The sequence below is a fragment of the Lampris incognitus genome, chromosome 2 (assembly GCF_029633865.1).
Source record: "Lampris incognitus isolate fLamInc1 chromosome 2, fLamInc1.hap2, whole genome shotgun sequence".
Classification (NCBI taxonomy): domain Eukaryota; kingdom Metazoa; phylum Chordata; class Actinopteri; order Lampriformes; family Lampridae; genus Lampris; species Lampris incognitus.
In genome coordinates, this window is record NC_079212.1 from 131,031,226 (window position 1) to 131,058,353 (window position 27,128).

General features: G+C 42.5%; 2 protein-coding genes across 17 annotated transcripts in view; one reads left to right on the forward strand and one right to left on the reverse strand.

The window, feature by feature from the left end:
* The first annotated feature begins 617 nt into the window (after positions 1 to 617).
* Positions 618 to 3,089, forward strand: cd8a (CD8a molecule). The gene is made up of 6 exons (XM_056274746.1): positions 618 to 895; positions 1,118 to 1,435; positions 1,580 to 1,678; positions 1,842 to 1,943; positions 2,281 to 2,320; positions 2,451 to 3,089. Exons 1-6 carry the CDS (start codon positions 847 to 849, stop codon positions 2,500 to 2,502), a joined length of 660 nt encoding a protein of 219 aa, XP_056130721.1. The 5' UTR covers positions 618 to 846; the 3' UTR covers positions 2,503 to 3,089.
* Positions 3,090 to 3,437: 348 nt separating this feature from the next.
* The window catches only part of cast (calpastatin), a 59,103-nt gene continuing 35,412 nt past the window's right edge, over positions 3,438 to 27,128 (reverse strand). For 6 of the 16 annotated variants that reach the window (XM_056273948.1, XM_056273942.1, XM_056273949.1 and 3 more), the window contains 29 exons: positions 24,818 to 24,886; positions 21,850 to 21,993; positions 21,337 to 21,459; positions 20,746 to 20,874; positions 19,830 to 19,979; positions 18,350 to 18,394; positions 18,149 to 18,250; positions 17,867 to 17,947; positions 16,813 to 16,851; positions 15,450 to 15,536; positions 14,428 to 14,508; positions 14,076 to 14,204; positions 12,099 to 12,245; positions 11,894 to 11,998; positions 11,392 to 11,508; positions 10,509 to 10,622; positions 10,040 to 10,153; positions 9,426 to 9,509; positions 8,771 to 8,875; positions 8,125 to 8,241; positions 7,510 to 7,623; positions 7,232 to 7,339; positions 6,791 to 6,895; positions 6,540 to 6,632; positions 6,268 to 6,312; positions 5,965 to 6,102; positions 5,673 to 5,759; positions 5,403 to 5,432; positions 3,438 to 4,987 (listed from right to left, as the gene is read on the reverse strand). In XM_056273948.1, the coding sequence (XP_056129923.1) occupies positions 4,889 to 4,987; positions 5,403 to 5,432; positions 5,673 to 5,759; positions 5,965 to 6,102; positions 6,268 to 6,312; positions 6,540 to 6,632; positions 6,791 to 6,895; positions 7,232 to 7,339; positions 7,510 to 7,623; positions 8,125 to 8,241; positions 8,771 to 8,875; positions 9,426 to 9,509; positions 10,040 to 10,153; positions 10,509 to 10,622; positions 11,392 to 11,508; positions 11,894 to 11,998; positions 12,099 to 12,245; positions 14,076 to 14,204; positions 14,428 to 14,508; positions 15,450 to 15,536; positions 16,813 to 16,851; positions 17,867 to 17,947; positions 18,149 to 18,250; positions 18,350 to 18,394; positions 19,830 to 19,979; positions 20,746 to 20,874; positions 21,337 to 21,459; positions 21,850 to 21,993; positions 24,818 to 24,886 (2,901 nt within the window). In that variant the 3' untranslated portion in view covers positions 3,438 to 4,888. The remainder of the gene's footprint in view (positions 4,988 to 5,402; positions 5,433 to 5,672; positions 5,760 to 5,964; positions 6,103 to 6,267; positions 6,313 to 6,539; positions 6,633 to 6,790; positions 6,896 to 7,231; positions 7,340 to 7,509; positions 7,624 to 8,124; positions 8,242 to 8,770; positions 8,876 to 9,425; positions 9,510 to 10,039; positions 10,154 to 10,508; positions 10,623 to 11,391; positions 11,509 to 11,893; positions 11,999 to 12,098; positions 12,246 to 14,075; positions 14,205 to 14,427; positions 14,509 to 15,449; positions 15,537 to 16,812; positions 16,852 to 17,866; positions 17,948 to 18,148; positions 18,251 to 18,349; positions 18,395 to 19,829; positions 19,980 to 20,745; positions 20,875 to 21,336; positions 21,460 to 21,849; positions 21,994 to 24,817; positions 24,887 to 27,128) is intronic. The other 10 variants (XM_056273955.1, XM_056273953.1, XM_056273957.1 and 7 more) reach the window with 6 other exon arrangements.

The following is a 27,128-nucleotide window of genomic DNA, read 5'->3' on the forward strand; positions in this document are numbered from 1 at the left end:
CATTTTCGGAATGACTTGCGTGCCATCCCCCAAAAAACACTGCCCCCTCTTTGGCCACCCCGTTCAACATTTTCCGGAGGCGCCACCGCCGTGTGCTGACATAGCTGATGCTGTTCCTTCTGTGGTACGAAGCATCCTTAAAAAAAACAAAAAAAAGTTACGATTCCTCAACAGGGGCGTGTCCACGTGGGGGCCAGGGGGGCCACGGTCCCCATTGGTCAGAGCACGGCCCCCCACTAGCCCTCCGCCCCCTTCCCCTGTCCCGAGTGGGTAAAACAAAAAAAAACAAAAAAACGCCTGCACAGAAAGTCAAATGGAAGCTGAAATACATGCATTATTATCATTAGCCTATTATTATTAAGTTAAAAGGGCTATTATAATCTTCGAAAGTAGTTTTAAAATAGTTTTGACAAGTGCCACCCTAATTAAATGGCTGCCCCCAGCTGCCCCCCCCCCAGTAAAAAAGTCCTGGCTACGCCCCTGTTCCTCAAATATGATCTCTTCTGAGAATGCTGCCATTCTTTCTAAACGAAACTGAGGCTGATTTATTTTTGTAGTTATTTCCGTTTTCCTGGTAGGTGATGGACGAGGTCACGTGGTTAGATCCTGCAAACCAGACAGCCAAAGGGACCCTGAGTAGAGAGGAGGTTCAACTGCTCGCATCTTCGAGAACAACTTTGTGCACAAGGTCTCTGCAAGACTCCGCCGCAACGATCCCATTTGACACTGTCGAGCAGGGGGTAACAGGTGGGGCGTGGTTAGACACCCCACTGGCTCCTCTCACTGTGGTCTCCAACAAACTCCACAAAGAAGTGTCTGAAAGCCAATGCCTTGCGAAAGAGGAAAATGGACAAGAAGGTGATACAGATTCTCGTATTTCTGCTCTGTTGTCAAAGTAAGTTTTTACCCCCCTCATCTCATTTTCTGAGATTTCTTTCTCAAACCTTGTACTATAGTTATACAATATTATCTCGGCGGTTTGGTATTTCTGCATTTTAGCACTTCAAATATGAGAAGTGAAAATATCCAAAATGTGTGTTTTTTAGATGACCGACACGGTGTGGAATGAAATTCACAAATGATGTTCACTGCCCGTCATCTTTTGCACATATTACAGAGAGCGCTTCACAGGCACAGATCAGCAGAGAGGGGGCGAGAGTCGAGATCCAGTGCACGCTGTCCACGAGAGCAAGCCAGGTTATCTGGTTCCGACTGTCAGGCAACAGTGGCGTGCAATACATCGCCTCTTTTCACAACGGTAATCTGAGGAATCTGTCGTCGGCCTTCGGCTCAATCTTCGCCGCTCATGAAAACTCCCAAAACACCATGGTACTTAAGTCGTTCAGCCAATCCCGCGACAGTGGCACTTACAGTTGTGGGTCCGTCCACAAAAGCACATTGCATTTCGGGGAGGTGAGACGACTTGCTGGAGAAGGTGAGTGCCCTTTGATGCATCACATGAACTTTGAAATCCCGAGTCTGCTACGGTACAATGTAACATACTGGTTAATTAGCCTGACGAAACGCTTTGAAGAGATGGCCGTTGTTGCACCCCTGTATTTTCCTCTCTTCTTTTAAGAGCCGCTTGAAATGACAACACAAGAACCACCGCCCACCACCACACCGATGCTATCCACATCCCCCGTGACATGTGCCCCTAAAATAAAACACGAAAAAGGTAGATGCACTTGCATAATGACACATTACTGTACATGATGTGATACAATGTAACCTAACCCAATTTCAATGTCACATTAACCACTGCTGCAAGGAAACACGGGACACGCGTTTAAACACGATTGCCATATATTTAAACAACGCTCATCTTTCCCCCCCCCCAGTTGGGAGTCCTGTGTTGTGTAACTCCATCTTGTTGGCCTCGCTGGGAGGGGGCTGCGGCCTTCTTCTCCTGCTCCTCATCGTCACCGTCTGCTACTGCAACCGTGAGTTTAAGTTTCCTCGTGTGCCGAGCCCCCTCCTTAAGGCCGGAGAAAGCCTTGGTGTCGAACACCAAGCTCATCTATATTGTTTTTGTTTTTTTTTGCAACACATCCACAGCACCGTGAAGCGTTTTAACCGCCAGAGAGATTCAAATATTTGGCAAAGCTAATTGTTTTATGTCAGCATATTGACCAGGGATGCTGAGCCATGAAGAAACTAGCAGTTCCCTATTCACTCCCCGGTTGCTTTCATTTCAAGTTTCACCTGTAATATTTGTGTGGTGTTGTTGGTGTGTTAACACTTTTTTTTTTTTTGGATAATGCTACCCATTTGCTTTAGGGATAAGGACAAGGGGATGCCCCCACCATTACAGGAGAAAGTAAGTTTGCAAACATATTTGTACGTGCTGTACATTATGCACGTTTGTTGATGATTTGAGTGCAGTGTACAACTCGTGTAACTTTGTGTAAAATCTGTCTATTTGAAAATGTGTTTGTTTTCTCGTGCAGACGACCGGCGAACGCTCCACAGAAACGAGAGATGGACGGCAGATATGCTTAATCGGACTGCTGCTACACATATCCTTCTGTGTTGTTTTTGAGCACCGTCCATTTGCCGTTGTCGCCGATGTTGCATTGTAACGCTCATCACCAAGGGACGAGCAACCACGAGAAAGAAATACAAGTCAACGAGTTTGGCTCAACAGCAGTCCAAACACTTTAAGCCGCCAATAAGCAACTATACCCTACAACCCATCGCATTATGCTTTTTTTTTTAACAATCTTAGCAGATACTGTAATATGTAATGTCATAATTAAATAATCGTGACAAATGTCGGTCATTAAAAGATGAAATTACACACAAATATTGATTTTTTTTTATATATTGACAACTCGGTTGACAACTCGGTTTCCCTATAGGTTTCAAAATTTGTATGTTTGTACTTTCAAACAAAATTAAACTGTTGAATATGATTGAAAATCATTGTTAATGTCATACATTTTCTACAAGCCAGACTATTTTAAGAATGAAATCGGGGTGTTTTTGAAGTTGAGTGATTAATGTAACATACTTGTTTTAAAAATGGATACAAATAATTTTGAAAAACTTTTGGATTGACTAATTGTAAATAAAATAAAATATAATCCAACTAAGAGATGCAATCTCTTGTATGAATACATTATTTATTTGACTTTTATTTATTTATTTATTTATTTAATACACACAGTCCTTTGTATTACCATCACCACCGCTTGTTCAGGGCTTCGGCACAAAGAGTAAAGTCAGAGTAAAGACATTTAATACACATCTGTAAAGACCCCCCCCCACCCCCACCCCGAGTCAAAAGGAAGTGGGCTCCGAGAACTACGCAACGTAAAAAACAAACACTATAGAGGACAGAGAAAAATATACACTCGTTTGTTTTCCCTTTCATTCAAATTATGCATGACACGGTGCAAAACCGTACATATTCAAGAAACAGCCTGATACCGATACAGCGTTTCCACCATTATCTTTATTTCTTTTTTGTTTTTGTTTTGTTTTTTTAATAAATGAGCCATTTCCTGTATTTATAGTTGCAAATAGAAGAAGTCAGACTCTTCTTGTGCTGATACACAGGTCCACCTAGCCTCTTTTTAATCATTATCCAATATCCAAAATAGCCCTCCTCTCTTTCACTTAAACATGAACAAATCTTAGGGGAAGAAAAAAAACAAAACCAAACAACATGGTGCTTACTATAATAATTTTGAAATTACATATGAAAACGATGGCCTTTGGGGGACTGTGTAAATCATACAGTGTCTCGTACAGAGCTAAATGCCTTTTTTACAATATATAAACAGAAGCAATCTACAGAGCTCGGTGGCGCTGTAAGGGCACAAAGAAAGCTTTTGTTACAAAGCAGATTGCACACAAAAGACAGTTTTCATGAGAGATGGTAAATAATAGCATTGGCAAAAAAAAAAAAAAAACTCTTGGGCACAGAATCAAGACGACCACATCCGGAAAAATTCTTCTCCACTGTCTTAAAATTGTAAACCAAGTGTTGACATCACTGTGAGCATACTAAGCTGTACAATAGTGTTTTAATGGCACCTGCTGGCATGTTAAGAGTACTTGGCTTCTCTGTGAAGGTGAGGATGGCACAGACGTCCACTCCGACACACCCACGCTAGCTGATAGCTCCTATTGCTTCAACAAGGCGGCAACGCCATTACACACTTGGAGGGTTGTTATTGGTTTGTGTCTTCTTTTTATTCAAATCTTGTTTTTTTGTTTTTGTTTTTTAAAAGTGTAATTCGAGGATCGTTGTAATATTAGTGTAACAATGAAAAAATATGCAAACTGTCAACTAGTACATACGCAGTGAGTACTCTGATGTGCAATGCCTTAAATCCCTCAAAATACTTGGCACACGAACCAACAACCTTTTGCCTTAGGTAAAACAAACTTTCTATCATCTTAACATGCCCACTTCTTCTTTCCTCTCACTTTATCCTTACTCGCACTTGCTCTTTGCCTTCCTTGTATGTTTTATAAATTTACTTTTCATTTTGTATAGATAAGATGAACCCCCCCCCCCAAAAAAAAATCCATCTGCAAAGTGTGCAACCAAGATTAAAAAAAAAGGCATTGCACAGTGTGCGTGTGTGTGTGTGTGTGTGTGTGTGTGTGTGTGTCTGGGGCATGTTTTACAAGCATCACTAGGCTTTTCCTTTCATCCAGTATACATTCTCCAGCATATAGAAAAATAAATTCATCATCAAGAGATGTGCCCCCTCATTAAAGCCTCCCTTTGACTGGGGATATGTGGTTGCATTGAGACCCTGAAACATATAACACATTCAGCAGTCAATAAAAAAAGGCTTTGCAATTTAACATAGTTATCTTACGCGAAAGGCACTTTTGTCACTCGTTACGTCTTCTGTCTCACCAAGTGGTCTTATCTCCTGCCGCCTTTCTTTGGAGACGTCTGCACAATATCTGAGCTTCGCTGATCAGACGGCTGGTCCTTGGCAGATGGGTCCTCTGAATGGTGTTTCTGAAACACACGACCAAAGATCAGAAGCACACAAAGAAAGTGGCATACCTTTGTGGAAACGATGGAAATTAGATAAGATTACATAAGATAAGAAATCAAACTCTGTTTTTGTGAGGAAAAGAATGGAACAAAGAATAGAGCATAAACAAGAACTGGAAACATATGAGGCATTCAGTAATTTGACAAGATCCTGATATTTGATTTAATTCAATTATTGAGTTTTGGGAAGCCAAACACAAGCAAAAGCAGCAGCTGCAAATAACATGAAGCTGGATGCAGACATCATGGCCAGAGCAGTATCAGCGATTTTTTTATTTTTATTTTTTTGGGGGACTTTTGCTTAAAAGCAAACTTTCCCCAAAGCAGAACATGTCCAGTTTTATTTGATTCTTCATGCAGCAGGTCATATGCTTACTCTTGACTTTGACTTTGACTTGCTCTTGCCCTGTAACAAAGTCGACACCTTGGTTAGGGCGGACAACTCCAGGGTGATGACAGATGGGATTTGGAGCTATAGATCCTTGGAGTGAGCCTATTGCGCTATGGGGGCGCTTTGCAACTATGAAAACTTGCATGCAAAACAACTCTTAATTATTTTTCTTTTTTTTCCCAACCAAGTTTATTAATTGAAATGGTACTGTATTCTGATGGTAACAGAATAATCCATACAGATTTTTCCCTTTACCTTTGGCTTGTCTCCCTTAGTTTTGAACTCTGGGACATCTGGGGTCAAGGTACTGGCCAGTGAGTCCAAGACAGGACCTGCCATTGGCTGGGAGAGACACACATCAGTTAATCAACCTATAAACTAATGTACTTACCATTTATTCAGCTATTTGTGCAACAATCACATAGCACAAGAGGATAGGGCAAAAGTATTGTCAAAGTCAAGGGCTACATATTAGTTCAAGGTGATAATATAAGTAAAATTATACTGGAAATATGAATAGACGGTTGGAGAATGCTGTAATTTTCACCTTCAGAGGCTCCGAGTCCAGTACAGGAGGGACCAGCTCTGTTGTGCCTGCTGCTGCTGATGCTGCTGGTGCCACCGGCAAAGGAGCAGCAGAGAAGTGACCGGACAGCAGGTCCAAAGCCGCTTCGTCATTCAGAGACTTTGAGAGAGAGAGCGAGAGAGAGAGAGACAGAGAGAGAGGAGAGAGAGAGGTGAAAGAAAGTATTTATTTATGATTTAAATCCAAACTGCATATTAAAGGTGTGAGATGGCTTTGAGGTCTCATTTAATTAAGTACTGGTCACCTGGAGGATATGGATCTCACCTGCTCAGGTGTGACATCTGCTTTGGCCTTGGCTTCCACCATCGCCTTTAAGAAGAAAACTGTATGAACCGCCATGCTGAAGTAAAACATTCAAATAAACTAAAACAGGTCAGCCAATATTTTGGTTCAGATAGTAAAAGTAAACTGTTTTGGTTCAAGGGTTGCTGTGTGATGTAATGGACAATGGACAAATGCACCTGTATTGTGTTGCAATAGTTATTCGGCATACGCAACCTTTACAATCAACTGATGTACTGTAGACATCAGTTTACCTTGCGATCCTCCTCGGTGGGTCGATACTCTGGCGGCAGACTGTCGTCTCTCTCTCCCATCTTGATCAACTTCTCCTCAACCAGCTTTTTCTCCTGCAGCAGTCACACAGAGACAACTGAAATGGCATGGCACTTCTTTTCCCAATTTTTTTTTTATTAATTTACTCATGAGACACTGTCATTTAATTTTTGATCTCTTGTCATTTTCCTCATATCCCGAATTACAGCATTTCCTTGCAAAGGATAGCTACCTTTACAATGTTTTTGGTGGGCACTGGGACGGGCTCTGGGACAGGAGTGGTGTCTATCAGGGTGTTTGACAGGGCTTCTAGGGCATCTGTTGTTCCTGTTGACAGCTGAGAGTGCACACACAGGATGTATGCATGCAGATGTGCACATACATTTGTGTGCATGCAAAAACATACACATGCACACACACACACACACACACACACACACACAAAATCAATGGGATTCTGTGGTACAAAAGTTCTAACATTTTGTAAAGGCTACAATTATGTGTATGTTCAAGGGTCAAAGGTTTATTTGTCACATACGTCACGTTCAAGTACAATGAGCAGTGAAACACTTTTATGTTTGTGTGGGTCTGTGGAAGTGTGTGTGTTCTCATTTAAGGCAAAAGCTTGGCTTACTATTGAGGTTAATTTGAGTGTGTGTGCATGTGTGTCTACCTGGCGGGGGGTTTCTGTGGGATGACTGACAGCAGACCTCACAGCAGGTGCAACAGCGGGGGCAACAAAATCCCCTGCCAAGACATCTAGAGCAAAGTCTGCAGAGGGCTGAAAGAGGCAGAAAGAAAAGGGAGAAAAAAAAAGTTCTGAACAAAATAAAAGCCATACAGGTTTCTATGCTGCGAAACAACATAGTCATGTAGTGGAAGTTGCCATTCCTTTAAGAGATCTATACATGTCATTGCCTTATTATGGCTTTTAAAAGTTTCATGTCCTACTTGTGCGGGAGGGGCAGAAGGGGTGACAACAGGAGCCTGGACGGCAGGAGCAGATGAGGAGGACAGGAAGTCTCCAGACAAAATGTCCAGAGCTGCACCAGTGTCCATTGTAGGCTAAGGGGAGAGAGGAGGAAAGAGCAAGGGAAGGTGGGGTGGGGGTGGTATGGTGTTGGTGGGATTAAAATAGGTTTAAACTTTGGCAATGTGTATGCTTAGTTCATGACAATAAAGGTATGAAATGTTTTGGTGGCCTCATAGTGAAATTCCAGCAACGACACCCCAGCTTGACAACATAGATCACCGTTGCTTACACCATTAATTCAACCTTAATCTTTTTGCTGCAGCATCATGGGTAATGATGCGAGTTTATTTATACAACAATCCCTAAAGGGGCTTTTACAGTTGTCTGCTCTAAAGCAAGTAAACAACAGGTTTGTCCATGCACACAAAGCAGAGCAAAAGTCCACTATTTACAAGTCTGTACCAACTATTTGTTTGGGGCCGTGGTGATAAAATACAACTCATACTGATTTCCTATTTCATCCCGGGGGACCGGATTTTACATCAGTGTTGATAAACCCTCAGTCTAACACCAAAGCTTGGAGCTGGTCTTACTTCAGGCTTAGGAGCAGGCAGGTCTTTGAATTTGTCTTCTGTAAACCGATACTCTGGGGGGATGGTGTCCTCCCTCTCTCCCACACGCTCGCCCTTGTCTGAGTCCAATTTGTCCTCCTGTACACACACCAGACACATTTATATATAAATGCACTTATGCATTTAATCATGCTTATGAAACAAAAAAAACAAAAAAAAAATTGCATACAGAAAATAGCATATTGATGATTCACATTTAGCACATGGTGGTTAAAACACAAAGCTGTCGTGATCCCCTCTTCGTGAAGTTTACAGGACTTTCTTTTTTATTTTGGCATTTCCACTTCTTTTATTTGATAGCGATAGTAGAGAGGGACAAGAAAGGCAGGGGATGACATGCAGCAAAGGGCCCAGGCCGGATTCGAACCCAGGCCACTTCGGTAAGGACTGAGCCTTATGAGGTATGCGCTCTACCGGGTGAGCCACCACCAGGGCGCCCCAAAGGAGTTATTTTTGCATTTGTTCTTTGTATGCAATGATCATCCACCGGGGTCTCCGGACATAACAGTACACTGCATGACAAGGAGACTTTATATCGCAGATACAACCATACAGGAAAGTGTGTGTCGGTGAGTCCACGGTGCCGGTGTGCAGTTGTCCGTCTTACCGAAACAATGTCCTCAGGCCTGAGCTTAGGAGGTTCAGGAGTGGGTTCAAGGGCCGCCAGGGTGTCTCCGAGAGCACTGAGGGCATCCAGAGACATGGAGGCACCCTATTGAGAAAGCAGACAAACAGTCAGGCCGAGAGTTGTACAGATGAAGAGGAGGTAAAGCTGTGAGGGGTAAAGGAGGAGGAGGAGACAGTGAGAGATAGAGGGTAGCAATGTGGATTAATAGGTACGCGTGTAAACCTAAATTAAATGGTATTTGGACTGCATTTACATAGCGCTTTTCTAGTCTACCGACCACTCAAAGCACTTTACAGTGTATGCCTCACATTCACCCATTCACATGGATGGTGGAGGCTGCTCATCAGGAGCAGTTAAGCATTCAGTGTCTTGCTCAAAGACACTTCGACATGCTCTCCGCAGGAGCCGGGGATCGAACCAGCAACCTTCTGATTACTAGACAACCCGCTCTACCTCCTGAGCCATGCCGCCGCAAAATGTGACTAAATAAAATATAAATAGAGCAAAACAAAGAAATCTTGTCCATTCTTACACCTTGTAGTTAGATAGACCCTCACCCTTACCTTCAAAAGAAAGGGGGAAAAAAGTGAAATAAAGCATTTCAGAAAAAGAGGTCCCCTGTCCCAATGATTACTTTATCAGTAGATGGTTTTGCTTCTGGTTTTTTGGCATGTTGGACATCACCAGGGCCGGGCTTTCCAAAAGTACAAACAGCTATCTATAGAGAGGAAAATAAGTAAACACAGGGACATCCTGTAAATACAACACAAATACTTGAGAAAGAGAAGGGACAGTATGTGTCGCAGAGACAGAAACATGCCTGGAAGCAAAGGTCACAGAGAAAATAAGCGTAAACAGATCCAGTCCTTACGCTGAACTCGGCAATAACGCAGTATGATCGTTTATCATCATCTTTGAGTAGTACTGTATTGGGATTAAATTGGATATTGTCGTATCTTGATACAAAGTTTTCATCATCCTAATTCACGATAACGAGAATCTTCTCCCAAAATGAGTATAATTTGAAAACGAGTTTTGGTTCGACGTTACAACTTTACATTACAGTTCAGTGCGAGGAACCGCAGTCGGATTCTTACATATGGTATTTTTGCAAATGGAAGAAGATAGAGATATGTATTGATATTGTGTAAATTATATGTGATTATTGTGATGATAGTATTTTTCAGATCACCCAACGCTACGGTGAATTCATGAAGTACATATATTGCAGAGGAATGGCAGGTTTACCTCTGGCTTCTTTTTGGCAGGAGGAATGATGGGGGCCTGGACAGCAGATGCCTTAGTTGGAGCAACAAGATCTCCAGCAAGCAAATCCAGAGCTGACAACTCTTCTACCTTGGGCTTTGGTTAAAAAAAGAAGAAAAAGAAAAATAGAAAATAAGTTCAGAGAAGAGAATTGTTCCACAGTTGTCTCGTCTTGTCTTTACACTATTTAAGGAAACATAATCAAAAGATTACAACTTCGAAATTGACCCCAAAAAAAGAGCATAGCCCTAATATTTTAATTTTGACTAAATATTTATTTCAAAAATCCTGATATTCGTATATATATAAAATTGTGTTTTATCCTTAACAGAGAGAGTGCAATTCTCTATTGAAAAGCCTATGAATGTATTTATGGTTGGCTAATAGCAGGGGCCATCAGATGACCGGAGGGTGAACTTTTGACATCAACTATAAAGGGCTCAATACGTACATGTGAAGGAGGGGCGGAGGGGGTGACTACAGAAGCCTGGACGGCAGGAGCAGATGAGGACGACAGGAAGTCTCCAGATAAGATGTCCAGCGCTTCGCCGGTGCCTATGGTGGGCTGAGGGGAGAGAGCACAAGGGGGTCGAGTGAGCAATTAAAAGGCACATCTACCAGGGCGTCCGGGTAGCGTAATGGTCTATTGCGTCGCCTACCAAGACAGGAATCGCTGGTTTGAATCCCTGTTACCTCCGGCTTGGTCAGGCATCCCTACAGACACAATTGGCTGTGTCTGCAGGTGGGAAGCCGGATGTGGGTGTGTGTCCTGGTCGCTGCACCAGTGCCTCCTCTGGTCGGTTGGAGCACCTATTTGGGGGGGGGGGGGAACTAGGGGGAATAGCATGATCCTCCCACACACTATGTCCCTCTGGTGAAACTCCTCACTGTCAGGTGAAAAGAAGTGGCTGGCGACTCCACATGTATCGGAGGAAGACTGTGGTAGTCTGCAGCCCTCCCTGGATCAGCAGAGGCAGTGGAGCAGCGACCGGGACGGCTCAGAAGAGTGGGGTAATTGGCTGGATACAATCGGGGAGAACCCCCCCCCAAAAAAAGGCACATCTATCGATTTCAGATGGTTATGATGGATCGCTATTTATATTCTGTGAAGTCCATCATGTTATGCAACTCATTACATCCGTCTATCGTAGCACATTATCACCATTTAGTGGCGCCCTGACAAAAACACCAATGCTTTAGCAATAGAGATGGCCAAAATGTGACTTTTTTTTCCACTCCAAATGCCTTTAGTAATAAGCAGTTTTAAACTGACGGTTTTAAATTCAACACAAACAGGGTGTTAATTTGACACCGAGGGGTTTTAGCGTGCTCACCTCAGGTTCAGGAGCAGGCAAGTCTTTAAGTTTGTCTTTGGTGAACCGGTAATTTGGGAGGAGGGTGTCGTCCCTCTCTCCGACACGTACACCCTTCTTTTTCTGCAGTTTTTCCTCCTAAAGAAGAAAAAATAAAAGAAAAAGGGAAATAAAAATAGCATATCAGTGTCTGTGGAGGAAATTAAAAGCTGTTGATATATCGACACAAGAGCCCACAAAACCTGAGAACCGTGAACAACAGGCACCCAAAGATCAGAGCACACATGAATCAAATCATGCACCTAAAATTGTCACTTAAAACTAGATTTTTAGAGATCATGGCGCTGAACAAAAACCTTGCGATCCACCATTTTGACCTTGAGCCCTAAATCTCCCCGGGACTGCTTGTATTAGGCTTGATTAGAAAAAGATAAAGAATAAATAAGATTTACAGGGTGCATTCAACCTAAAGTGAATCTGAGAGCATGGAGGCAAAGTGGACAGTGCAGGTTGTGTCCCTTACTGAAACAATGTCCTCGGGCCTGAGTTTTGGGGACTCAGGAGTCAGTTTGGGTCCTGCCAGTGTGTCCCCGAGAGCGCTGAGAGCATCCAGAGACATCGAACCACCCTGAGGACACAGAGCGAGAAAGAGAGAGAGCTGTTGACAGTATGCTATACAGCATATATATATTAACCGCTGGTGCAAATGGATAGCTCCTATATCTCACCTCATCAGTGTTGGGCTTGGTGTCCACTGGGGCGTCCAGTCCAGCCAGAAGTGAAAAGTCATCAGAAACTTTCTCCATCTTGGCTTTTTTATCAGCAGGAGGAGCAGCACACACAACCGCAGTGGGAATCGAAGTGTCTTGAGGTTTCTACAATGGACACATCCAGTTAAATTAGAGGTATGCTCTTAATCCCCCCTTTTTTCCCCAATTGTATCCATCCAATTACCCCACTCTTCTGAGCCGTCCCAGTCACTGCTCCACCCCCTCTGCCGATCCGGGGAGGGCTGCAGACTACCACATGCCTCCTCCGATACATGTCGAGTCACCAGCCGCTTCTTTTCACCTGACAGTGAGGAGTCTCACCAGGGGAACGTAGCGCATAGGAGGATCACGCTATTCCCCCAGTTCCCCCTTCCACCTAAACAGGTGCCCCAACTTACCAGAGGAGATGCTAGTGCAGCAACCAGGACACATATCCACATCCGGCTTCCCACCCGCAGACACAGCCAATTGTGTCTGTAGGGACGCCCGACCAAGCCGGAGGTAACACGGGGATTTGAACCGGCGATCCCCGTGTTGGTAGGCAACGGAATAGACCACTACGCTACCTGGATGCCCCACGACTGTTTCTTTTAAATGAAATAAGTTTCATAAAATTTATCACTCTGTTTTTGTTTTTTTTCAAATATGTAGACAAATTAATCCTCAGGATGATTGCATTTTGCAGGTACAAGAAAAATGGTAAAAAGATCTTCTTTCGGCATGTTCCCTGTTTTTCAGGGGTCGCCACAGTGGATTTTACAGTTTCCACCGGTAGGCTGTGAGGGCACTGCACCAATGGAGCCTCGACCGATTTGGTATGGTCTTGTCAATCCGCATACTGATTTGGCAAAATTTTACGTCGGATGTATACTGGTTACCTGTGGATGGGGGCACAGGTAACCAGTATTCATGAACGTGCATCCATGCCTGTCGCCACGGTGATTTAGTGCTTACTGATAATCTAATGAATGAGGGTTTACTGTCCAGCAAGTGACTGTTTCTTTTAAATGAAATAACAGTTTCATAAATTTTATCACTCAGTCTTTTTAAATGTGTAGAAAAATTAATTCTCAGGATGACTGCATTTGGCAGGAACAAGAAAAACAGTAAAAATATTTAAAAAAATTTTTTTAAATGTTTTAATTCCAGAATTTATTTTTGCTTCCCTGCTAGTAATGATTTCATAGAGGTTTGTTTTATTTCCTTTTTTCTTGAACAGCGGATATCTCTTTATTGGGGCAAAAGGATGGTCTACTGGTTAATATAGTTGTTGGTCTCTGCACAACATCACCCCTACCTTCCTCAGCTGGCTGACCCTGCCCCCAACCACAGAGTGAAAAGACAGGGATGAAGAAAATATTTCAAAACAGGAAAAATTAAGACCTTAATGAAACTCTTCAAATGTCTTCATAACAGTTTGTAGTTGAAATCTGGGATTTTTCTTAATTAACTAATTGTTATTTTATCCGTCTGGACCATGGCGTCGGGTTACATAATTCTAACACTCTCCATATACCACTGTTGAGAGTTTTGAGCGGGTAGGATGAACACCAGTGCACCGTCAAACATGTCAAGCAGGAAAAAGGATTCAATTGTGATACAGATGTCCCTATACTTCTGCTGGACAGCTAATCGACCAACATTACAGTATAACAATGTTCCCATATAGTTTGATGTAGATTGTAATGCATGAGATTTGGCTCAGGGATGGCATTTTCCCAAGGGTAGGAATCGTTTACCACTGGGCTGACTGCACACAAGTGACAATTGCTGCTACACCTTGTTTGTAAATTTCAGCCTTAACAGGGTGAAATATATTACCACCAAACACAAGTGCAGTGCGGGTTCAAGATTTTGTTGTAAGTTCATTAAAAAGGTTAAGTCGGAGACAAGCGGTGAACCTGAAGCAGGACAAGAGGTCTTATCTTGTTGTACCTTGGGAGGTGCAGAGGGGAGTCCAGCCTTCAGAGAAAAGTCATCAGCACCTTTCTCCATCTTGGCCTTCTTATCAGCAGGAGCAGCAGGGGACAAAGCTGACGAGGGAATCGTCGGGTCTCCAGACTTCTACAAAGGGGGAACACGGATAATGTTAGCTGGGCTAGTCTTAGGCTGAGCTGACAGACAAACACTTTGCAGCAGTGTTTACGTGTCTGCTTAATTGGCTGGATTGGCCACCAGTCTCAGAGGTTTCCAGATAAGCCACTAACCATTGATGCAAAACAATGGCAAAAACGTTTCAACACCTCATTGCATATAACGTGATCACTGACATAAAAACTCTCTTTACCTTGCCAGGAGCAGCAGGAGGTGGTGCAAAGTTAGAAAAGCCAGCGGACAAGGCCTCAATGGCATCTATATTCTCAATTTTCTGAAAATATCCAAGTAAAACAAAAGGAATTTGAAGTTTTTATTAGTAATGCGGTACCTCAACTGGATTATCATTCTTTATAGGAAAAATCCTGGAGCACAAACGGGACAAACACTGTACGTCATGAGCTACGTATGACCAACTAGCATTTCACTTCTCTGTTCAACTGATTCATTTGACACCACTATAAACATGGTCTATCAAATAATGAAAAAACAAAATGCCAGGGGATAGAGTAAATACCTATTCACTACACTCTACAAGTTTTATTACATTTTTAGCTATAAATCAAGGACACAACTTTTTCTTTTTTTTCCCCCTTTTACTCCCCAATTGTACTTGGCCCATTACACTATTTTCCGAGCTGTCCCGGTCTCTGCTCCACTCCCTCTGCCAATCCGGGGAGGGCTGCAGACTACCACATGCCTCCTCCGATACATGTGGAGTTGCCAGCCGCTTCTTTTCACCTGACAGTGAGGAGTTTCGTCAGGGGGGTGTAGCATGTGGGAGGATCACACTATTCCCCCGTTTCCTCTGCCCCCCGAACAGGCGCCCCGGCCGACCAGAGGAGGCGCTAGTGCAGCGACCAGGACACACACCCATATTCGGCTTCCCACCTGCAGACACGGAAAATTGTGTCTGCAGGGATTCCCGACTAAGCTGGAGGTAACACGGGGATTCGACCCGGCGATCCCCGTGTTGGTAGGCAACGGAATAGACCGCTACGCTACCTGGACGCCCTCCAATGATGCAACTTTTGATCAATTGTGAATACAACAGCCAAGACTTTGACACATTAGGTCAGCAAAGTCTTTTCTTGTGTTGGACAGTAAAACAAAGGGTTAAAATGGGGGGGGGGTCACGAAAAAACAAAGGACGAAAACAAAAGGTGGCACAACATGTTTTTGATGTTCAGTTATGCACTAGTAGATGAGTCTGACCTCTTCTTTCTTGGGTGCAACCGGGACTGTGGAAGTCGAGAAGCCAAGAGATAGAGAATCCAAGGCCTCATCTGTACTCATAGGTTTCTAAAATGGATGAACAAACAACAATAAAAACATATCACCTAGAGAACATCACTTAGAAAATAAGGTCTTGGACTGAGCATTTATGTCTATCACTTTACACAAGTTTCGGTAACAATTTCTATGACGCTTGCATCTATAACGCCCTATAAGCATCTATAACACCCTATAAGCATCTACTGCAGCTATAACGTCCACACTTTCCTATAATGTGTATTACATTGACTAACAGCTATGGCTGAAGACTGTGAAATAGGACTGAAGTGTCAATATGCATCTCTACAAAACCTCAGCAAAGCAAGTTGGCTATGATGCATTATGACATCTTACAGATAAACAGGCTAATGATGACATATTTATAATGCATAAATCCGTTTTAAATTGACATAATGTATCATAAAGGTGGTTATAAGGTGTTGTGGGGGTGTATACATGGTTATAATGAATCTTACAATGACTCATAGCTACACTTATAAGGCGTTATAGATGCTTATAGGGCGTTATAGATGCAAGCTTCATAGAAAGTGTTACCCAATTTTCTTTTTACAAACGACCACAGATTCAACGACTCCAAAAACGCATGTGTTCAAACTTCCACTAGAGGGCAGGTCAGACAAAGTAAAAGATGGAAAGGGCTTGAATAATGCAAACCAGACTGCATGTACCAGCAGAGGAAAAGTACAGACACACCCCATCACATGCCACAAAATCAGAAACAAGACCGATCGCCCTGAAAATAAATATTTGACATCGCATACTGTTCTGAGTCGGTGAGAGAACGCGGATAATCGAAGCTGATAAATGTTTGGGTGAAACACACATTTGAGGAAATCATCAAGTTATGCTAAACTGGTCATTTGATTCACACAATCCAAAGAAACCTCTTGCTAATGTGGCTTGAGGCGTTGAGGAAAAGAGGGAGTGGGCAGTAGAGCAAATGTGGGTGTGTGGAGAGTGAGTAAGTATTGCAAGTGCATCTGGGTGGATCATACTGAGCATCATGGGAATGCGTAGGAGCTGTATTGTATTCATCTGTGTGTGTGTGTGTGTGTGTGTGTGTGTGTCTCTCTCTCTCTCTGTGTATACATGCATTTGATGGATTTGTCAGAGCAAGGGCCGACAAGTTCAAACAGAGTAGGCGGACCCAGCACCCCCCTATCACCCTGTCTCTGTGTTTTGGTTCTGTGCTGGCCAGTTAGAGACTACAGACAGAAAAGATATGACAACGATAAATGCCTTGCTTTTTTGGTGTTTTGCTGTATTTCTTAATTCTACTTACAGGGACAGCCTCAGGCTTGACCTCTGCTGGAACCGGGGCCTGGAAAATACAGACACATTTCTTTGAAAAACAAAACAACAAAAAAAGTGACCTATAAGTGAGTTATACAGTAGATTTGTATTTATTTATTCGCATATACTGTCATCGGTATTGGACCATGTGCTGTGGAGAGCCGTGTGTGTGTGCATGTTTTCTTTCCAACCCAATACTACACCAGCTGATGTCACTGACTAATACACCTTCAGCCGGACAGGGGAGGATTAGTAACTGACATTATCTGGGTGGCAAGGTGGCCCAGCGGTTAGTGCTGTCACCTCACAGCAAGAAGGTCCTGGGTTCGAACCCCGCAGTTGTCTAACCTTGGGGGTCATCCCAGGTCATCCTCTGTATGGAGTTTGCATGTTCTCCCCGTGTCCGCGGTGGGTTTTCCCCGGGTGCTCCGGTTTCCCCCACCATCAGCAAGACATGCATGTCAGGGTTATAGGATTAATACTCCAGTCTGTGCCCCGGACCAAGGCATGGTAAGACAAACTGGAGTTGGTCCCCGGGTGCTGCATGGTGGCTGCCCACTGCTCCTAGCTACACAGCTAGGATGGGTTAAATGCAGAGAGGAATTTACCCATGGGGCTTAATAAAGTATATCAAAATAAAAAAATTTTTTTCAAAATCTGGTGTGGTGTTGGGCTGCAAAGAATAACTGCAAACACCCAGCTATCTCCACAGCACATGACTGAATACTGCTGATAAACATATTTTTACACATCTTAAACATGAAACTACCAGCACATATTCTACTCTATCATAGTTATAATGAATAGGTCACATTGACACAAAAAGAATTCTCAATAAGCAGCTGAGAAAGATTTAATTTACTAATCACTCCAGCAGTTTGGGTTATATCGAACATGCTGTTGTTAGATTTCCTACAGTAACAGCATAAATCAAAAGCACCACAGCTGTACAAAAGCAAACAGAAATACACACAAGAAGCTAAAATAGCCCACGAGCAGTGTGATGAAGATGAGGAGTTTGGGGTGAAACCGAGTTAACTGACCATATCTCCAAATCGGTAGCCTGGAGGCAGTGTGTCCTCTCTCTTTCCACACAGTTGACCCTCCGTGGAGGTGATGCCATGCTGTGATACATGCAACGCACAATATTACACACCTGATGCTTACGGGGGCTTCAATGCTGTTGTATACTGGCTCATTTTTGAGCAAACAGGCAGACACATAACCAAAATTATGTACACAGACAGTCACACACATACACAATGACATATACAGACAAAGGCACACAAACACACAGGTACATCCATACAGTGGCTATGTTATACCTCCTTGACCTCTGGCCCGATGTAAACAGGCTGTTGAGGGGCGAGAGGTTCTGATGGTGGCAAAATGCTGGCTAGGGCGTCGAAGGGATCCACAGCAGGTGCCTGCACATGCAACACATGTCAGCACACCGGAGCAACACACTTACATGCTTTTCAAACAAAACTCATACAACCTTATTGCGACTGGTATGGTGACTTTACCTCTTTGGCAGCCTTTGCTGCTGGGGGAGCAACCTCGACCTGGACCTACAAGCCAGACCAGAAGAGTCAGAAGAACCCAGAGTACATACATCTTCTGTCCTATAGAGAACATGACCTAAAACCTGTCATCACAGTGACTTCTGTGTGTTGTTGTGCAACTTGTCCTTCATCGCCGATGTTCCCAAAAACCCTTTGACTGAAAATAGGAGCTGTGTGAGTCCGGTAGTTCTCTATGAACTTTTGGATACATGTTGATTAGGACATTAATTAAATACAATCAATGATGAATGTTTGCAAGTCAAAATCTTACTATTCCCATGATAGTGTCCGACACAGGAAAATGATAAATGGCATTTCACAATTTCTTAGATTAAAGCTGAAATCCGTGATTTTTCTCCATTCATAAATAGTTAATTTATCCATCTCGACCATGGATTCAGGTTACATGATAAGAACTGGTATCTTTACCATGGTTGGAGACGCTATCCATAATACCATTTTTGAAACTTTTGACTTAACAGGATGAACACTAGTGCAGCGGCAAACACATTCCTACTTAAGCAGGAAAAATATTGAAACATGATGACGATGTGGCGATGCTTCTGCTGGACAACTAATTTACCTTTTTTTCCCCCTCCCTTTTCTCCCCAATTGTATCCGGCCAATTACCCCACTCTTCCGAGCTATCCCGGTCGCTGCTCCACCCCCTCTGCCAATCCAGGGAGCGCTGCAGACTACCACATCTCCTCCGATACATGTGGAGTCGCCAGCCGCTTCTTTTCACCTGACAGTGAGGAGTTTCACCGAGGAGACCTAGCACGTGGGAAGATCACGCTATTCCCCCCAGTCCCCCCGCCCCCCAAACAGGTGCCCCGACCACCCAGAGGACACGCTAGTACAATGACCAGGACACATACCCACATCCAGCTTCCCACCCACAGACACGGCCAATTGTGTCTGTAGGGACGCCCGACTAAGCCGGAGGCAACATGGGGATTCGAACCGGCGATCCCCGTGTTAGCAAGCAACGGAATAGGCTGCTACGCTACCTGGACGCCCTAATCTACCATTTCTACTGTGAATATTACATTTAACAAGGGCAGATACTGTTTATTGCTGAGCTGATATCACACCAATGATAATGGTTGCAACACCTTTTTCATAGCTCTCGCTGCCAGAGAGAGGGAGGGATCAGGGAAACTACAGATTTCAGCTTTACGCCGCAACTTTTTGGAGCTACAGTTTCATTAAAAGATGACACAGAAACAGAGAGGCTCTGCAGTTCCTGAAGGCATTCCTTGAGCTAAATGACTGTTTTCCAGCACAAGCGAGGACACACAAGAGAACGAAACTGGGAGAATATTCAACAAACATTCCATGAGGTAGATTTAACTCTACAGAAAATGTAGATTAACAGTTAGACTCCCGACAAACGAACCAGGGAGCCTCCACCACCGCTAGCCAAAGGGTCATCATCTACCTTGGTCTGTCCAGGTTTGGCTTCCTGTGTCTTCCCCTTCACAGACTCTTTCCCAGCACTCACAGCCGCAGCTGTTGCAGCGGGCTTTGCCACTTCAGCAGCATCGACTTTGGGAGCGTCAGCTTTGACTGTTGTAGTGGCAGTGGCACTCTATAACGCAATACATTTGAATCCATTACAGATAGTACACATCCAAAGGATAGACCGAGTTTTTAAGAAGCACCATTAAGCAGAATGAGGGTCTTCTGTTTACTCCAAAATAAATAAATAAATAAATAGGGACAAATATCTGAACGGAAAAAAAAATAGGAAAAAATTAAAAAGATGAAAAAGGACATTGAATGTTCAACTTAGGCAAAGTAAAGCCACCACCAAGCTGATGAAAGTGATTATGAGGAGAGGGCAAGAGGAGAAAAGCCCAGAGAGTGGACAGTTGCATGTCTCTAGATGTGTTTCCGCCGCTCTCAAAAGACAAAATCTGAAGTGACAGCTGTGCCCTGAGTTGGTGCAGATGGTCGATCTGTATTCCAATAACACGTACGTATGTGTATTATAAGTATAGTGGTAAGTCCATAAGCCGTAGAGCGAAGAAAATACCTTCTGCTGCCCCAAAGTTTATCATAACCAAGAAACCTCCAGAGAGGAAAAGGGAAAAACAAAACAAACAAGTGCACATGTTTTATAAAAAAAAAAAAACATTGCCAGACAGGGGTTTGTGTTGAAAGAACAATATTTTGGCAAAAGCAAGTGTGCGGGTACAGACAGTGACAAAACTCACCAACCCCTGAGATGCAAAAACGATTAGAAAATGCCATGCTATGTACAAATGAGCACGAAATGTGCTGTTAAGCAGAGCAAGTGACTCATGGAAACGATGAATGAGCCTTTACAGACCTCTATACAGACAAGAGTCTACCTTTGGGGTGTCCCTGGGAGACTCTTTTGGTTTGGCTGCTGCTGCTCCTGTCGTGCCAGTGGCTCCAGCTGTGCCGGCAGCAGGAGCAGGAAGTGCAGCTGAAGCTTTGACTTGGGAGACAGCGGCCGTCTACAAACATGTAGTCAAAAGATTACTGAGCATACAGTGACCACAGAGAGAAAAAGTTTACACAATCACTATTGCTTTTCAACAAGTAAAATCAAAGGTGGGGTTAACAGATGTTTGGCTGAATTCAAACTGGGCAAAGGGATGGACACATCACGGGTCAGATGTTGATTTCAATAGCAAAAATATGCATTTATTTCAGGTATTTGAATGTACACAGCTCATGTTTCCACAGATTCGTCTGGGGAAAGGCCCGACATTGATCTGACCTGTGATCCGTGTCATCGGACTGACCAGCTCTGCGTCAGTCATGGCGTGATTAAACTTCATAGAATCAAAGTGCTGAGGTCATTAGAGTTAGGAGGGTTTGACCAGGGACTAGCTAAGCACTCCTGCCCCAAGAGGTTTGATCAACCAGTAACATGACATTTTGCTAGAGGGGAAGTGAAGGAAGGGGAAGGTTACCTTTGGGATCTCTTTAGGAGAGCCCCTGGCCCCAGCTGAAGTCACGTCAATAACAGTAGCACCAGATGATGACATGTCAACAACAGTAGCGCCCGCTACCGTGTTAGGAGGAACAAAAGCAGGCTACAAACCAAAGAGTAGGTGTTTAGAGGATGTTAAGAGAATGTTATTCATAAAGACAGCCGACGATACCAAAAAAAAAAGAAAAAGGAAATGGCCTCAGCATTTCATCAGAACATTATGAGGAAAGATCATTTTTGTGAACCAGAAGCATCAAAAGGATGATAAATATCAGGATGTGCAGGTGGCTGAGTTCATGTGGAAAGAATGCATGGCAAACAAAGAGCCATGAGAGTAGAGGATTGAAGTATAAAAAAACCCAAAACACATGCTATGAAACCAGCACACACCCAGAGTATTGGGTCCCAGAGAAGGCAGAGGTTATTTATGTTACAACAGGCCAAACAGCCAGAAGCCCCAGTGGATGCTTTGGAGGATCCATGGTAAGTCTACCTCTGTCACAACTTTAGTTGTGCCTTTCCCCGCTGTCTGAACTGAAGCACTTCCTCTTGCTGTGACAGTACTTCCTGTTGCTCCGCCTGTTGCCGTGGCAACCAGCCCAGGCTTCGTAGCCATGCCGGATGCTGATGGTGCCTTCTGTAACGCAGACAAGTTTTTCATCTTCCTTTAGTACCAAGCACTGGGATGCTCATATCGCTTATTTATCTCTTCTTCTGCCAAACACGATCGCTTCACAAACAAAAACAAAAAAACCTGAATAGCAAGTTTGAAAGAAAAAGAAGGTGTTTCTTGAAAGGTTTTATTGAAATTAATTTATTGAATGGTGTGCTATGTAAGTTTTCACCTTAATCTAACCTACATTCATCTCAAGAGTCCTCAAGATATATAGTTTAACAATGAACTTCCAATTTACACATTTCCTGTTTGGGTTGTTGTTATCCTCTATAAATAAGTAAACAAACACTATGTAACTATGTAACTAAGGGCATGGAAACTTGCTGTTGAAATTCTATTTGAGAGCAAGACAGCCTGTGTGTATGTCCTGGGTGTATGTCCTGTGTGTATGTCGTGCAATGCTGCCCATGTAGAGCTGTAGGTAGCTATGAAGCTGGGCTTGCTCCAGGTTATGTCCCTGGATTAAGATGCTTTTGTGTTGATCGTTGATGGTTCGTTGGTAACCTCTGCTCAACTTCATCCTTATTCAATTAGGGTATAGAGTATAGCCTAGCTATCATTGCCACTAAACTAAACTGCAAAAAACCGTCAAAGGTATTGACCGGATCATGTGAGCCTGAAGAGGTATAATTACAGAGGGATTCTGCCTCCCAAAGAGGGCAATAATATGATTCTCACTTTAATATAATAAGTAAATAAATAATATAATGACAATGACAATAACAATACCAATGATGATAATGATAATAATAATCTTCATCCCTCATCAGCACCACCCCCATCCCAAAACTCTCAACTGTGACCTCTTTATGGCTATCCCATTATTACAGAATGTATAGTAATTGCCACAAAAAAAATTTCTTAGACACTTCTACATCTCTTCTACACCTTTTCTGTGTACATGAAACCGGCCAGTTTCCAGGTTCCAGGTCTCAATATACTATCTGAAAGCCTTCCCCTGGTAGTTCTGTATCAATTCAGGTACTTAGCTGCTTACTGCAAGTTGTTGATGGAGCTTAAAGCGGGGCATTTGAAGAAAATGCCTTATGTTGCTATTGTTGCCCGGTCCTGTCAAAACGTTAAATGGCCTGTACAAAATTTGTTTTTTTTTCAGTACTTTTTTTAGGAGGGGGATGGATTAGACTTCTCCAAGGGAACCAAGGTTGGAATTCTTTTATTCTGATGCCATACTAATCCCCGAGCCCTGCCTAGGAGAGTTTTGCTATCCAGTGCGGTAAAGACACAGACATTTGGTTTTGTCTCGACAGAATAACCCACCCAGGCCCATGTCCCATAGCTTGTGCATGACTGAAATGAAAGAAAGACATTCAACATAGAATGCCTAAAGAATAATTTGTGAAGGAAAACTCACTTCTGAAAACAGTTGGCATGCTAGTACTGAGCCCAAGTAAGGACTTTCATTTGCCTGATTTAGATTATACGGATCTTAAATTTGGATTTATAATAGAGGATAAAAATATGGAAATGTTGTACAATAGCCTGATTATTATGGCTAACCATTTATCCATAGATCTAGATTTTTTAAGGCCAGGCCACTACTTTTAGTCTTCATGAATTAGTTAATAAATTTTAAGAAAGCACTGAAATGTATTCAAACCAAACAAGCTTTGCATATTTACAAAAATATAGATATATTGATTTCTGATTAGACCTCTTTCTGTCTTTCTGTTTATTATTATTATTTCCCTTATTTTTTATTGTTTTGTGAAATACTAAAACATGTGTAATGGCTCAGTCTGATTTGTACTATTTGCTAATTTGTTATTGTTATGACCAGATTTTGTTATTTTGTTCATATAATAAAGGTGTTTAAAAAAAAGTACTGAGCCCAAGTTAAGCAGAATCTTGGAGAATTTAAAATTTACAACTGACACAAAACATCAAGTATGAAACATCAGTGATACCTGTCTAAAGTCTCAGTTTAACATTACCATCAGTGATCATTACTTGCATAATAAGGTGATTAGAATGACCAATATCTTTAAATTTGTTTCAAGAGTTCAATATGTGCCCTAACAATAGGGCGAATGTACGTATCTATACACATTTTGTAGAACTACATTTACGCATCAAGACCTCACGAAGATGAAGAATTGAAAGATGAACACAGTCTCATCCTAAAATTTCTGTTGAATATCCCACCAGTGTAAAAGAAGCATGAATGTTTAAAATAATTCTGAACATCTTCAACAAAAACTCATATCTTTAAACATACAACACACTGAATGAAAATGATAAGCAGTCCACTGACATTTAATGGAATTTGTTTCAGACCAGCATCAAGGGATTAAACACTTTCCTACCGCCTGAGAAAATGGGTGTTACCTGTGTTGTATTTGAATAGAAGGAAGAGGAAAGTTTTCTTTTCTTTGCTTGGGGGACATGACTAGACCCATTCCCTCACCACACTTAAACCCTTGAAGCTATTTAGTACTTCACACTGGTAAAACAGGAAAGGAAATAACAACACCAAGTTTGGCCAAGATAAGAGAAGGGGTCAAGGGTCACACAGACTAGAAACCAGACGGCTAAGTAGGACAGCCAGAAAGATATGAGACAAGAAAACAGTCCACTTGCTGAATGAAAAGACAGACAGACAGACAGACAGACAGACAGACAGATAGACAGATAGACAGATAGATAGATAGATAGATAGATAGATAGATAGATAGATAGATAGATAGATAGATAGATAGATAGATAGATAGATAGAGAAAGTGGGATCTTTATAAACGAGTTCAAGGTGCAAGAGGAAGTATCATACCTCAAACTGTGCAGGCTTCACGTTTGAGACCTGAGCTGCTGAGGTCGGGGTGGCCTGGCCGGGCTGCGACTAAAAAGACAGAAAAGATTATTACAGCATCTCAAATAAACATATCTAATAACTAGCATCAAGCTACAGTCAGTCATAATTATTTCATGAATCACAGCCACCATTGTGCAACAGTCTGGTTTGCAATGAGCACTCCATGCTACTCATTTCTGAAAGCAGGGGAGTCTTTGCTGGTAATTGCTGTCTCCGCAGCTTCAATTTCTGGTACGTTTATATGACAACATCAAGGAGAGAGAGATAGACAGATAGATAGAGAGAGAGAGAGAGAGAGAGAGAGAGAGAGAGAGAGAGAGAGAGAGAGAGAGAGAGAGAGAGAGAGAGAGAGAGAGAGGAGGAGAGATAAAGAGACAAAGAGAGACAGCATCTACAATTATGCCATCCACATACCAAAAGGAAATGTAACCTACTACTGCACAGGAAGCGGAACACTCTCAGTTGTCCAGTGCTGTCCGAATCAAAGCACCAAATCACTGTGTTAGAGCAACCAGCAGGTTCCAGTCTAACGGGTGTGACTTGTACACGACTATAGAAAACAATACGAGTCATCCTCTCAACTGACAGGTTGCTGGAATCAATAATCCAAATAGTTCTGAGGGGATGGCTCTGTCTCGGAGGAAAAAGGAGTGACGCGGGTGAGTCTGAATAAAGGGAGGGGTGCGAGGCTGACTGTCAACACGCCACCATCTTAGCATTTGTTTTCTCATCTCTTAATGTGGATTATTAGGAAGAATGTTACAGGATAGCGTGCTATGGCTGTAGCTGGCAAGCTAGCGGTCTTAAACTGACTTCTAAGGTGGCACTATTTCAAGAAATATAAATGACTGCTATTAGTTCAGTTTAGTTTCAATTTATTCACAAATCAGTTAAAATACAAGCAGAAATCATAGAAGACATAATGGATGTATGTGAAATGGGACACCCTGATAAGCTATCTGAAGCATGAGAATAGGGGCCCACACACAAAGCAGATAGTATCTAAAATATGTTTACCAACATTTGAAAAAGTGCATTTATTATACAGTAACATTTACAACCTACAAAACACATAAGACTAACTAAAGACTAGGACTACTAAAGACTATTAGGAGCACAGTAAAGAAATTTAGGGACAATTATATGTGAATTGAATCTCACGCCCTCAATTGAGGAATGTCGTCATTTCTCACACCCAAATGTATTGTAACATCAGGAATCCTACAGCACCTGTGTTTCATGTGAGAAATTCAGCAATAAGACTGCAAAGAATATAAACAGTGTGTGTGTGTGGGGTGTGTAAGTGTATGTGTATACATAATTGTGTATGTGTGTGTGACTGCGTGTGTGTTTGTCCACGCACACGCGAGTGCAGGCATGCATTCAGCTCATGTTCTCCAGGACATATAGGTGTGGCCAGCTGTAGTCTGCATGCTTCTATCAACCTCACCAAAGCCCAGCCCAATCTGTTCAGACAAAGTGAACAGGCCTGCGGGCCTCCAACTGCTCCTCACCAGTACTGACACTGGGTCAGTAATTATGGTAACTAGCTTAACATACGATACATGCGTTAGATGGGGTTTCATCGTAGCACAGACATACCTAAAGCGTAATGATACTGAACAGTCATCTCCTGTTTAAGCATCTCATCGCAGTGTATCAGCATAACATTGTTATGGTAAGAGTCATAATGATCCTGACAAACAAAGTGTAATGCTTTCTCAGTGTATTTTAAATCTATGTAGCGCGAGTCTGAGAACACGGCTGAATCACAGGACAACTGATTTCCTCTTCTCGCTGTTAATGCTAATCACACAAGGTCATCTGAACATAATAGTAAAGACAATTAACTGCTTGAGTTTCACCAATCTGACACAATGTGGTTTGATACACATTCCATCTATGGCTCATTGGGTAATTGGTAACACTTTAGTATGGGGAACATAAAAAAACTTAATTACTAGTGAATTAGTAATGATCAAGATGTCACTTTAGTATGGGGAACATATTCTAAGTAAAAAAAACTTAATTTACAGTAATTTAACACTATTAACACTTGTAGTTTTGTGTTTTGTTATGTAAGAACAGACCATATTCATTAAGTGTTAGTAAGGGAGAATAACTCTTCTTGTGGCACTACCACCTTATAAAGTCCATACCAAGCAAAGCATAATGAGATGGTACTACTAATAAGCAATAATTCTGAGGTTATAGAGGGAAAACTCATAGGTAATGGCTTACTGGTTGTATAATAAGGCCATGCAGAATA

Coding starts and splice junctions, on each gene's coding strand:
- cd8a (XM_056274746.1), top strand. CDS start 847: ATGGACAAGAAGGTGATACAGATTCTCGTATTTCTGCTCTGTTGTCAA. Junction 1,944..2,280: donor CACCGTCTGCTACTGCAACC/GTGAGTTTAAGT, acceptor CATTTGCTTTAG/GGATAAGGACAAGGGGATGC. Junction 2,321..2,450: donor CCCCACCATTACAGGAGAAA/GTAAGTTTGCAA, acceptor TTTCTCGTGCAG/ACGACCGGCGAACGCTCCAC.